Source organism: Piliocolobus tephrosceles, chromosome 13, assembly GCF_002776525.5.
Source record: "Piliocolobus tephrosceles isolate RC106 chromosome 13, ASM277652v3, whole genome shotgun sequence".
Taxonomy (NCBI): Eukaryota; Metazoa; Chordata; class Mammalia; order Primates; family Cercopithecidae; genus Piliocolobus; species Piliocolobus tephrosceles.
The window spans coordinates 12,017,642-12,031,000 of NC_045446.1; the positions used below are offsets into that span (position 1 = coordinate 12,017,642).

At 57.7% G+C, this 13,359-nt stretch overlaps 1 protein-coding gene across 3 annotated transcripts in view; it reads right to left on the reverse strand.

Annotated features, from left to right (window-relative positions):
- DAGLA (diacylglycerol lipase alpha) overlaps positions 1–13,359 on the reverse strand; it is a 67,779-nt gene that overhangs the window by 16,508 nt on the left and 37,912 nt on the right. For all 3 annotated transcript variants that reach the window (XM_023189500.1, XM_023189498.1, XM_023189499.1), the window contains exons 2-8: positions 10,652–10,790; positions 9,997–10,208; positions 7,919–8,020; positions 7,295–7,433; positions 4,774–4,861; positions 2,551–2,685; positions 1,827–1,904 (exon numbers count right to left, since the gene is read on the reverse strand). In XM_023189500.1, coding sequence (XP_023045268.1) covers positions 1,827–1,904; positions 2,551–2,685; positions 4,774–4,861; positions 7,295–7,433; positions 7,919–8,020; positions 9,997–10,208; positions 10,652–10,746 — 849 coding nt within the window. In that variant the 5' untranslated portion in view covers positions 10,747–10,790. The remainder of the gene's footprint in view (positions 1–1,826; positions 1,905–2,550; positions 2,686–4,773; positions 4,862–7,294; positions 7,434–7,918; positions 8,021–9,996; positions 10,209–10,651; positions 10,791–13,359) is intronic.

Sequence of the window (13,359 nt, forward strand, 5' to 3'; positions counted from 1 at the left end):
CCAGGAGACCAGTCACCAAATCTCTGGCCCTCCTGTTCTTTGACTGCAAATATCGGGAACCTTCAACTTGACTCAGCCAGCTGCAGGTTCCCAGGGCTCTGGGCAGGGGCTGTGGTGGTGGGAGATTGGGATCTCTCCGGAGCAAGGCGCCAGTTTGAAAGTCAGTGTGTCTGAGGCCCAGCGGCCACTGTGGACACTGAGAAGGTTATTAGCTGCTGGGGTGGAGGCAGGAAGAGGCAGGGGTGTCCCAGCAAAGTGTCTGGCAGCTTCCAGTTTTTCCCAAGTGCCCCAGGCACTGGGAGAGGGAATTAGTCACCTTGTAAAAGTTAAGGAGGGTGATTAGTCACCTTGTGAAGTGAAATAGGTAGCATCTTGATCAGGGCCCGGAGGGGTGGAAACATTCCTGGCCAGCTCAGCTGCTCTTCAGGAACGAGAGTGGGAAGGAGGTAATTATCCTCTCCCTGTCGGGAGCTCCCTGCAGCCCTGGGGATGGGGTGGGCCCTGGCAGCCTCTGCCAGGTGGCAGGTGTGACCCTGGCACCTCGATGGGAGTCACTTGATGGGAGTCACAGCTGCCTGCCCTCCCCGCTCCCTGTGAGGAGTGGGAGGGAGAGAATGGTGAGAATACCCAGGACAGAGCCTGGCAAGCAGAAATGGGCTGGTCTGGGGCACCTACTCTGGATATGGCTATTTTCAGAGAGGATACAAATGCCTGCTGTAGTGAGGAGTAGGGACAGGCAGGGAGGACTGAGGCTTTTCTAGAGGATTGAGTGTTGGGGGTTTTTTTCTTCTTTTTAAGGGACAGTGCAGCTGGAGTGCAGTGGCAATCATAGCTCACTGCGGCCCTGATCTTCTGGGCTCAAGCAATCCTCCTACCTCAGTATCCCAAGTAGCTGGGATCACAGGCATGTGCCACCATGCTTGGCTATTTTTTTATTTTTTATAGAGACAGGGTCTCACTATGTGGCCCAGGCTGGTCTCAAACTCCTGGCCTCAAGCAATCCTCCCACTTTGGCCTCCCAAAGTGCTGGGCTTGCAGGTGCAAGACAGCACATGTGGCCTAAAGGACTGAGACTTCTAAGAGACGAAATCCTTTCCATTAGCATCCTGGCTGGCACTGAGGCTTCCTGGCACTGTGATGGGAATGGCTCGCATCCTCTCAGCACAGCTCTGGTAGAAGGTGTGCCCAGCGTCATTTCACAGATACAGGATCAGGCTCAGAGGGGATGAGGGGCCTGCTGGAGGTCGCAGAGACAGGCATCAGAGCAGATGCATGCTCCAATCGTTTGCTTCCTAAGGCAGGGCCTGTTTCTCCCGGCTGCCAGCTGTGGTTTCAGCCTGGGCTGCACTAGGCCCTGGGCTGTGCTGGGCCCTGGGCTGGGGCCCTCCCACCATGGTACTGGCACCACCTTTCCCTATAACACACTGGATTTCTACGAAAGACGACTGAGAAAAGGTTCCACTACAAAAAAGCTTGGAAACCCAAGTACTATGCCCCTTGTGTTTCATAACAGCAGCAGGAGCCGCAAAAATCCTAGCAGCTCACCCTGGTGAAGCACTCTGTCATCTCAAGAGGCCGGGACCAAACACTTCTGAACTTGGTAAAGGAATTCAGGGGATTTGTTTGTAGAACCGGTGTGAGGTGGGTGGTTCTCGTGAGGGGCATGATCTGAGCAGAGAGGCTCTCCGGAGAGCCTGGAGGAGGGGGACAGGGCGGGGGCAATGTGGCTGGCACTGCGAGGGCAGCTAGGAGGAGCGTGCTTAGGTCACTGTGGCAGAGTGCGAGGGACGGAGATGGGGTGGGGTGAGAGCTGATCTCTGACTCACCGAGTTCTTGAGGTCGAGGTACTTGGTGTTTCTGGTCACCGGCATCCCAGATAGGAAGGCCAAGATGTCGTTGTTTGCCTGGAAGACAGGCAGGTGAAGAGGGACAATCGCTGGCCCAGGCCCGGCTGCGTGGCCGGGAAAGGGGGCCCAGACCTCGGTGTCCGCCTGCTTCCCAAAGGCCGAGAAGCCCAAAGGGCATGCAGCTTCTAGTTCTTCCAGGATTCAGCCACTTTTCCAAAATCTGAGGTGTCCCCATATTTCCAGATGCTCCCCTTCTACCCAAAACATCAAGCCCCTGAGGACATTCCTGGCCCACAGCAGGGGGAAGGTATTTTGTGTGAGACACTGAGAAACCCTAACTGGGGTCGGTGTGCTGGTGGGGATGTGGGGTGGGGTGGGCAGAGCAGCCATGTAGAAGACCGACGCGGGAGCTCACAGCATCCACTAAGCCTGCGGTTAGAAGTCCTTTGAGAGCCAGCCCCAGAGGCAGCCATGCATGGCCCGGAAAGTCCCTCGAATAGTAGTCACGGAAAGCCTGGCCGAAGGACAAGCTCAGGAAGGCAGGGGGAGCCAGAGGAAAAGGTGACCTCCAGGGTGCAAGAGGGTGCATGGTCACTGGGGAGTGGCATGGGAGCTGAGTCCTCTGCTGCAGGGGCCGCAGGGAAGGGGCTTGAAAGGAGGGTGGTGTGGAGAGGTGACCTGGAGAGGGGCTGGCAGTGCTCACCTCGTCCAGCACGGCATTGCGCTTGGCCCGCTGCCGCTGCCGGAGCAGCACCAGGCCAGCAATGATGTCGGACGGCACAATGTCAAGGTCCCGGAAGAACTCCGCAAAGAGGTAGGCAATTTCTGAGTAGGCATCCTATGAGGTCCGGGAAGGCAGGAGGCAGTGGCAGGGGAGCAGGAGAGAGGACGAGAGGCCAGGAGTAAATCCCCCAGGACTGGGACGCTGCAGAAGCAGGTGTCTGCTCGGGGATCCCCTGGGCAGGTTCTCCCTGGCACCTCCACAGCGCCCGCTGAGCCTGACTCCATGCGGCCCTGTGCGCCTGTGACCCTGAGGGCCCTGCCCAGGGCTCTGGGCTTCTAGACCTGGCAGTAGCCTCCCAGCCCTCTCCTCTCCTTGGAATTTGCGCGGTGCCCACTGTCTACCAAGAGCAGGTGCCTACTTGAGTCACTCCTTTCTGCTTTCCCAGATGCTAGGATCAAGGCCGGGTGGCTCTGGCTCATTTCTCCTCTAGCCATTCTCTCGAGCACAGAAACCAAACTAAGCTCCTGGCTGCCTTCGCCCCACCAGCTGGGACCTTGGAAGTCCCTCTTAAGGCCTCTGTGGAGCCTGCTAGGTCTCAGGTCCCCTCCCCCAGCTACCCACAGGCTGCTGGCTCAGTGATCCCCACAATGTGCCCTAGAAGGGGGGTGTTCTCTCTGGTCCAGTGGCCCCCCCGTGGCTTCTCTCCAGGGTCCTTGGCCTGAGGACAGCGCAGGTCTGGGCCTCAGGGCAGGAGGCGAGCCCTGCTGGCTGGTGCACTCTTAGTCTTCCCTTCCTGGCCCCACGCTGCAGCCCCAGCCCCGAGCCTCTTCCCTAACCTGTCAGGAGAAGCTGAGGTGGGAACAGCCACACGGCCATGAAGTCTGTCTCAATGGCTCTCGCCCCTGGGTGTTTGGCACTCGTAAGTGAATAAATCAAGGGCTACAAATTCAAATGCCGAATGGAGCCAAACAGAGCCAGCTACTGCTCAGCTCCAGCTGACCGGAGGCCCTCCAGGGCCCACTTCGCCAGATTCAGAAATACAGAAGTTTATGGAGACACCCCTGATTTTTAAATACTGGCATCCAATTAAAATGTAAGCAACACAGCACAGGCTGATCAAAATGTGCTTGGGACCGGACCTGGCCCCTGAGGCCATCAGTGTCTATCAAGACCTTTGCCCTGGGGCTCCGCTGTGATGTGCTATCTTTTCCCCAGACTCTGACAATAGCCCCAGCTCTGCCCGTGCACCTGGAGGGGCTGGCGTGCCCTCCACACAGCAGCCCCAGCCTCCATCCATCAGGGGCCAGCTCTCTGCCCTCTGCAAGGCCTGCCTACAGCCCAGACCCCTCAGACCGCCCCAGAGAGACCCAAGAGGGTGCTCCCCGCCCACCAGGGAAACTCGGGGGCTTTCTTACACTTGATTACTCACTCTACGGCTCACCAGGGGACGCTGGTGGGCAGGAGCCACTCGAGGCTTCCCGGTGGCTTCCATGGAAGGCACTTGGCTGTCTGCCTCAGGGAGGAGTGGTCTCCTGACCTCACTGGCTCTGCCACTAACTAGCTGTGGGACGCTGAGCAAGTCACTCCACCTCTCTGGGCCTCAGCTGCCTGATCTGTAAAATGAGGGGTGGGACTAGATGATCTCTAAGGTCCCTGCTCGCTGCGGGGCGCCCCTGGAGGATCCCGGGGCCTGCTTCCCTTCCCTCCCCTTGGGGGCCACCCCCAGCTGGCCGTGTCTTCCTTCTGCAGTGCCCTGGCATTAAGTCTGACCCTCTGGCCACTCCTCCGAGCTCCCAGGTGCTGAAGGTTATGTGTCCCCATCTAAGACTGTGCTAAATGCCTATCGGCTTTGCCAGGCCTTCTTGATTAATTTGCTGCTAGTGAAATGCTACTTTTCTTTGTCTTTAGGTCACCCTGACTCTGCGTATTTCTTCTCCTAAACTACAGTATAAGTTCCAAGGGAATCAATGCAGTCTTCACAGCTTTCTGTTCCCTTGACAAAGCAAGTGGACGCAGTCTTGCATGCTGGAGCCAGTGGCTCAGTGAATAACAGGCCCTGTGTGAGCAGGCTGTACTTGCTGCTGGAAACCCAGCTCCTTCCCACCAGCCCTGCCCCATCCTGCTTTGCCAAAGGAGCAAACAGCCCCTTAATCACCTGACCACAGGATGTGAGCCAGAGGGGAGCGACCTCCCAGTACTTACTGACTGGGAGTCCTTCGTCCGCGTGCAGCAGAGGAACACTTTGAGCCGGCGCGACCAGCTGGTGGCTTGACCCTCCTCTAAGCGGTGCCTGCAAAGCAGGAGAGGCGGTATGTGTGAGGTCAGAGGGCTGGACCAGAAGAGCTGGGACCCAGACATTCTGGAAACAGGGCAGCCTGTTCCCAGGACCTTACCAAAGGGTTCCCACAGGGGGTTCTTGGGGGTAACAGGGCCCAGGCCCTGTCAGAGCTGGTGGCCAGTGGCCTGGCTGCTGGCCAACAGCGGCACTCCCTGACAGACTCCTGCTAGCCGAAAATGGTGTGTGCTGTTGGCCAAAGGTGGGTGGGTGGAAGAGGGAGGTGGGGAGTGCTGGAGAGACTACCTGGCTTTTGGAAGACTGAACACAGGCAGGCTCTGGGGCTTCAGAGCTGGGAGCCCAAAGTGGGGGCTACCCTGCAGCTCAGGTGTCCAAAGACTCAAACCCTGGGAGAGGTCAGCAGGGTACTGGGCCTCTCTGTCGTCTCGTTCTAAGGCCTGGAACAGACCTTCCAGAAAGACCTGCTTTTCCCCAGAGAGGATTTCAGACGCTTACATACTTACATACTCCACTTATAGGAAATTTATGGGGCTGAATGAGGTTCTGCATTTCCCAATTCCTTGGATCTGATACCTAGGTAGGGAGAGGGCTCCATCCCTCACCCACATGGTTGCCTTTGTCTATTCTCACCCCCCAACCCCACCCCCAGTGGGTCTGGCTGCTCGGATGGAGATTCAGGGTCTCCAGGAGTCTGTACCCAAAGGCAGAGCAACGCGCCAGTTATTCACAGAGGTTCCTCCTAGGCTGGATGTCTGCAGTCGGTGTGTTTTCAGCGTAAAGATAACAGATCCCACATTAAAAGTGCAGACCTCCAAACCGAGCAAGAAGGGGCTGGCTTGCTTTTGTGCCATGTGCTGGCCCCTTAAAAGCCTGATGCTGGGTGGTCAGGAGAGGAAGGCAAGGGTGGCCCTCAGATGCATTCAAGGCACTTAACATCCATCTGGAGTGACAGGCCAGGCCTTTTTTGAGCCTCTTGGCTCCTCCGTCTGTCTAAGGACCGCTTCCTGCCCTCCAACCCTGGCTTCATAAGGCAGATGGCCACGAGCAGGAGGACAACAGGATCTTCCAGGGCTAAAGAAGGTGGGTAGGGAAGGGTGCAGGGAACTGCTGCTCTGGGGACCTGCTGGCTCTTAGGGACTTGGACAGCTGTATATCCAAAACCAATGTCCCACCTTCCAGGGCTTGATGAAGGGACAGTGTGCTGGCCAAGCAGGGTTCCCAGAGCACTGTGGGATGGGTGGTGGTGGCCAGCTGGGCCGGGAGGGAAAATGGGCTATGGGGCCTTGGCTCCTAGACCTGACATTTTGGGCTGGGATGTGGCCAGAGCAGGCACGGGTGTGGCTCTGGCTGCAGTGCTGAGCTGACGTGGAAGGTCCACGGGGAGCCGAACACAGCAGTGCAGGAGGGTGGGACGGGGAGAATTCCTGCCGGGCGGGGGGCGTCCAGGCAGCCGGCTCCCCAGGTGAGGGCGCTTGAGCCAGCTGCTCTGGACTGCAGGTGTGGTGCCAGTTCTGCACCTCAGCAGCTTGACCTGGGGCAGGCGACCTGCCCTCTCTGGGACATGGATTCCTCATCTGTGGAATGGATCTCACAACCATGCCGGGGTTCACAAAGGGACTAAATGGATGAATTGTGTGAAGGGCTCGGCATGGGGAGCTTCTTACGTAATGCACTGTAGAAGCCCCATTAACAGGAGGTACTGGGACCCATCCTGGAAGCCCCTGTCTTTTTCCTTCAACAAACAGAAATTATTGTGACACTGCCTGGATGCCCTCTCTCATCTTGTCTGCCATGGCACACTTTTCCCGTCTTTAAAACATCACGCAAAATTCACGCCCTCTAGGAAGCGTTCCTTGACTTACCGTTCTCAGTCTCTGAATCCTACAGGCAGCCTAGCCTAATTTAACAGTTAGTTAAGCAAGGACTTTAAAGCCAGACAGCCTGGGCTACTTCCCAGCGTTACCATTTTCAAGCTGTGCAACCTCGGGCCAGTCCCATCATCTCTCTGTACATCAGTTTCTCCACCCATATGATGGGGAAGATGACAGCTGTCTGGTGGACTTGTAACTTACTACACGCAATGCTTGGTTGTGCTGTTATTATCACTGTTATCATCAGCAGTGACAATGATGACAACAGTTACTATTAACTGAGCACTTACCCAGTGTGAGCACTGTGTTAGTCACTCTGCAGGTATCATCTCAGTTAAATCTCACAACAACATCACAAGACAAGAATTGTTATTCCCACTTTATAGACAAGGAAACTGAGGCAGGCAGCAGTTAAGCCCTTTGACTAATGCCCATGGCTAACAAGATGTTGGCATGCAGTCTGGGAGGCCTGGGATAGCCTCCTGGAGAATGGAGACCTCTGCCCACCAGTCAGCAAAGCCCACTCTGGGACTGCCCACCCAGCCCGCTGACTGACCGCAGGTTGTAGGTCCGCAGGTTACGCTGCCTCCTCTTGGTGGCTCTCAGCTTGACAAAGGTGCGGCCCGTGGGGTCAAAGACGCACAGGACAGTGATGCACACGCTGAGGATGACTACCCAGTTGCAGACAACCATTCCTGTGGGCAGCAGTGGGAGGCAATAGGCAGAGGCGCTGGGGACACCTCTTTGGCTCATCCGCTCTGAAGAAAGGGACATTGGAGCCTCCCCAACCCCAAATGCTGCTGAGGACAAAAGCCAGGCTCCAAAGCCCCTGGTCCCAGTCTCTGGCCACATATGTGGCCACCGTCTTGCCCACCCACAACCCCGAGGGCCACTCTTGGCTCAGAGCAGGCAGCTTTGTGGGTTTCCAAGGAGGTGCTGAGGAGCCTTGACTTGACCTGAGCAGCTCTGTGCCTGCTGCAGCCCACCTCAGACAAGGGTCCCCCAAGGGTAGTTGGCAGGCCTCAAGGGTGAGGGAAGCAGCCTCGCCCAGTCAACCTGCTGGTGCCCCCACAGAAGCCACTTCCCTCTGGCAATACCCAAGCTTCTTCCTCTCTAAACTGATCCTGTCTCCTGTGCCCCTGGGGCTGCTGAGGCTCCAGCAGGCCTCACCCAGACATACCGAGGGTGACATTCTTGGCAGTGAGGTCATTGCAGGAGGTGTAGTACTGAGTGAGCCAGACGATGCCCACGATGGCGTAGATGAACTCGATCACCAGGATGGCTGCAAGGAGAGCAGGCCTGGCTGAAGGATGGCTGCCACTTGCCCACCAGGGAAGGGCCTAGAACCCTGGCCTGGCCTTTCCTATTGTGAGGCTTTCAGCCAGCTCAGTAGCAAAGGCAGAGGCAGCGGGCCAGCAGCACTCCCCCACCCCCACCTCCCAGGCCCAAGCCTGTCCTGTCACCATTTGGTCCTGCTGGCCCCTGCCCGACCGCTTGCAATGGGCCCACCACCTCTCCGAGCTTCTGTGCTCTCAGGTCCCCAGGGCCTCCCTGGTGGAGTTTTGCTCTTGTTGCCCAGGCTGGAGTGCAATGGTGCGATCTTGACTCACTGCAACTCCTGCCTCCTGGGTTCAAGCGATTCTCCTGCTTCAGCCTCCAGGGTAGCTGGGATTACACGCACCCGCCACCAGGCCCAGCTAAGTTTTGTATTTTCAGTAGAGACGGAGTTTCGCCATGTTGGCCAGGCTGGTCTTGAACTCCTGAACTCAAGTGATCCACCCACCTCGGCCTCCCAAAGTGCTGGGATTACAGGCGTGCGCCACCGCGCCTGGCCCATTTCCTCATTCTTTCAGGATTTCAGAATCGTATGTCCGAACTCTGGAATCAGACATATCTTAGGCAAGTGACCTATTCTCTCTGAGCCTCCATTTCCTCATCTGTAAAACGGGAGTGACAACATCTATGTCATAGGACTGTGCAAAAATTAGATGAGAACATGTTCACTTCATGGAAACTATTTCCCAGCAAGAGGCCTCTGGAACCTGATGGAGGAGAAGGGAAGGGTCCAGCAGCCGGTCTGCATCCAGCTCAGGCCCCTCAGGGGCCGAGACTGGAGGGGAGGGGTATGGAGTGGTGGCTGAGGAGATCTGCTGGCCTCACAAGGGCAGCCTGGGAAGCCCCAGCTCCATGGGCAGCAGTGTGGCAGCTCAGAGACCAGACTTTGGAGCCAGACAGCGTGGGTTCAAATCCCAGCTCCGACATTTACATGCTTACTAGTTGTGTGACCTTGAGGGGGGCTAAGACTGGGCCCCAGTTTCCTCATCTACAAACGGAGACCAGTAACACCTGCTCCCTGTGAATTAACACAGGAAAAAGGGCTTAGCCCAGTGCACAGAAGCACAACAGCAGTGTCCACTAGAAATGACCAGAAGAGGCTGCAACCTGAGCCCAAGAAGAGGACACAGGCTGGTCCCCTGGCGAGCTGGCCCAGACCCCTGAGGGGGTTCCCAGGAAGCAGGGGGCCTGTTTTGAGAAGGATCACAAGGAAGATGTGCTTTGAAGAGATGCACATGGTTTAAGATAGGGGTCAGCACCTTTTTCTGTAAAAGGTCAGAGAGTAAACATCTCGGACTCTGGGACTCCTCAACTCGGCTGTTGTAGGGGCAAAGCAGCTGGAGACAATACCTAACTGAAAGGATATGTTCCAATAAAACCTTATTTTCTCTTTTTTTGAGACGGAGTCTTGCTCTGTCACCCAGGCTGGAGTGCAGTGGCACGATCTCGGCTCACTGTAACCTCCGCCTCCGCCTCATTGCAACCTCTGCCTCCCGGGTTCAAGTGATTCTCCTGCCTCAGCCTCCCAAGTAGCTGGGATTACAGGCATGTGCCACCACACCTGGCTAATTTTTGTATTTTTAGTAGAGACGGGGTTTCCCCATGTTCGCCAGGCTGGTCTCGAACTCCTGACCTTGTGATCCACCTGCCTCGGCCTCCCAAAGTGCTGGGATTACAGGCATGAGCCACCGCACCTGGCCTAAAACTTTATTTAATAACACATACAGCAGGCTGGATTTGGCTCTCAGGCTGCAGTTTGCTGACCCCTAGTCTAGAATGTAAGCCATAGAAGGCCTTAGTTCACTGCTGTACCCCAGTCCTAAAACAAGGCCCGGCTCACAACAAGTGCCCAGTAAATACTGGCTGAATGAATGGAGAGGTGGGAGTTGTCTGGGGCAGCACCCCAGGGTGGGTGGCCCTTACCCAGGCGCACGTAGAGCACGTACTGCATGGAGTCGCGGGGCTCCGTGTAGAGGATGCCCCCGCGCATGCTCAGCCAGATGATGGCCATCTCAGCAATCATGCAGCTCAGCAGGATGCCCAGGTAGCCGCGGCCGTGGTCCACCAGGTTCAGGGAGCAGGCCTCGTGCGGGTTATAGACCAGGCCGAAGAGCACCACGGACAGGATCACAAACCTGTCACAGGAATGCCCGTGTGAGCGAGGCCAGGCGGCTCCTGCACCTCAAGATGCCACTAGCAGGCAGGCCCTTCCCCAGCCCGGATTCAGTGGAAGGAGGGGTGGCAGCAGGCGCCTCCTCCATAAGACCATAGTCCACCTGGCATCGAATGCCTAGAAGGGCATGGGCAGCCAATAAAAGACTCAGGGTTAGCCATGGGGAGACAGCGGCAGCAACTCCCCCCAGTGTTGAGGTCAGGTCCAGCAAAGGTAGCAGGGGGTCTCAGCTCCATGTGGGTATTGCCCTAAGGGGCTCGATGGTTCAGGCACCTCCTCCAGGCAGCTGGGGGCATGACAGGGTCAGGACTTGGGCCCAAGCAGGGAGGAACAAATAGCCAGAAAGCTTCCTTCCAGGCCTTGCTCCCCAAACCCAGGCCTGTGGCCCTGGGCCTGGGGACTCACCAGGTGGTGTGCAGGAGGAAAAGGAAGATGGCCGGTAGGACGAGGTCATCGCTGCCCACAGACCAACGCCGCCGGAACACCACGATCCCGGGCATGGCTGGAGGCTCTGCAGAGGCTCAGCGGGCCTGGTGCTCACCTCCTGAAAGAAAGCAGAGGACCTTGTAGCTGCCTGAGGAGGTGAAAGCACCCAGGGCCACTGCATTCCTGGGCCACAGGACCAGTCCCTGGTGTGGCCAGAAGCACAGGCATTTTTGGAGCTGGCCACTGGAAGTGCTGACCCATCTCCAGGCGGGAGCCAACATAAAGGACCTTAGCAGCAGGACACAGACTTCAGCCTTCCCCCTGGGGTCTCTCCTGTCCCCTGAGACTGGCACTGGCCCCTAGGGATTGGCTTCTACCTGGGGTTACCCCAACAGTCACTGTTCAGCTCTATTAAAGACCCCCTTTTTCCCCCTTCATGGGATCACTGGGACCCTCAGCCCAGCCCTCAAACCCTATAATCTTCAGACCTGGCCCAGTGCACACTGCCCTTGGAGTCAAGGGAGGGGGTTCCCAGACCAAGAACAAGTCCATCCAGTAGCACAAAGCCTGGCAGTGAAGGAGGAAACCTGAAGGCCTTGGGAAGGTGAGAGCAAGGGACCCTGTATGGTTGGCAGCTGGGACTGACAAACATGGAGGGTGAGGAGTGCCTGGCATAGAGCAGGTGCTCAGTAAGTATTTTTTGAATGGGGCTTCAGTTTCCTGCTTTGCTAGAAGCCAAGAGCACGCTCTATGTGTTGGTTTTGAACCCATCAGACAGAAGTCCCCACCACCGCTATGCCTCCAGGGAGGGAAGGGCACAGTTGAGGTGCAGGGTCAGGAGTAGGGCTTGGGACACCTTCCACCCCACACTGCTAGAAGGATGGGGTGAGCCCTTTGGGGTAACAACCCTTCCGGCAACCATACCTCCCAAGCCCACCCTGAGCCATGCAGCTTTTACAGCTGGATTTCCAACTCTCCGAAGTAGTTGAATTCAAATCAGCCTCGAGCAAGCTCAGGAAAGAGTGCCCAGGAACTCAGGGCCCCCACTCCTCAGCACCCCTAAGAGAAAGGAAGCAGCACGGGTGGGAGGCGACCCAACGGGGAGTTAGGTCCCCAGAGATACCCATAAAGGAATTCAGGGTAGCCCTACACTAAACTGTGGAGAGGGAGCCTTGCTGCAGGGAGCTGGGGACCAAGTTAGTGGGCAGCTGCCCCCCCGACGCCAGCAGAGGCTTACATGGCACCTGGTCCGGGGCAGGCGGCAGATCCTCCTCTCCCCAGTGGCGGCTCCGGGCAAAATGTGTGTCCGAGGAGCCCGGCATCATTCGGGGAGAAAGCAGCCAAGTCTCCCTTGGCCAGTGGGCATAGCCCTCAGGGTGGGCGAGAGGGCGTGGGGCCGGGTGGCCAGCCCGCATGTCCGCCCGGCCCGCCTCCCTATCCCCGGTGCAGTCACTTGGCGAGCTGTGGCCCGGCTCCGGCTGGCGGGCTAGCCTGCTGGGGTCGTGCCTACTCCTCCCCCCACCCTCAGGAAGTGACATCATCCCAGTCTCTCTCCAAGGAGGAGTCGGAGCTCAGCTTCTGGGAAGCGGGGAGAAGGGTGGAGAGTGAGGGAGCTTGGTGGTGGGGTGGCTGGGCTTGGAAGGGGGGTGGTCTGTGGACTGCAGGGGGCCGGGGCTTCAGCGGTGCCTGTGACATGTGGCTGACAGCACCAGCTTCAGATTAGGGTTGGACATGATAGGACAGGAGGGGGCCGGAGCACCACGGGTGGCAGTTGGGCTGGGGCAGAACAGAGCTGCCAACAGCTGGTATTGCCGCCTCCTCCCCATCTCCAGGTGGTTCACAGAGGGTGAGCGCAGTGCCGGGTCGGGCTCAGGGGGCTGTCGGGGCTGCCAGGAGCCCCTCACATGAATGGAATGGAATGAATCTAGAGGTGGGGGAGCAGCACGCCCCTGCAGGTGCTGTGGCTCCGCATCCTGCTCTGATCTGGCCAGACTGGGGGAGAAGGGGGCAGTACTGTCCCAGAGGGGCTAGCTGGAGGGCTAGGGTCTGGCCCTACCCAGCCTGCCCCTAGGCCTGCCCCTGCCAGCAGCCCAGAATATCTCCTTCTCAGGTCCACCCCATGGATGGCTCCTCTCAGTCACCCTGGGAGGCCCCTCCTCTCACTCCCACCCTTGGCTCCATGGAGCCCAGGACAGCTAACACTCCTCGAGATCACACACCATCCACCCAACATGCCCACACTTACTCCGCACTACCCTCCTCTGCCCGAACCATGCCCGCTCGCCCCAGCTCTCAGGCTGGAAGGAGTGAGCCAAACCTGGCACTGGGCCCTGCAGAGGTGGCTGCAGGACTGTCAAGACGCTGGAGGGATATGACCAGTGGTAACCACTGCCCCCACCTCAGGGTGACCAGCCTGAGGCTAATTGCCATGGTCAATGCCAGTGCCTACCTAGAGCGTGAGGCAGGGCTCATGGGGCCGACACTGCTGGGTACCCAGTGACAGGCCTGCACCTGTGACTGGCCCACCACCATAGAATCCGAGGCACAGAGGCTGGGATGCAAGAGCCAGGCTGGCTGGTTTTGAACCCGGGCTCTACCACATACCCACTGTGTGACTTATTAGTTGTGCCACAGTTTCCTCAACTGTAAAATGTCAATTTGTAAAATGTCGATTATCCCTACCTCCC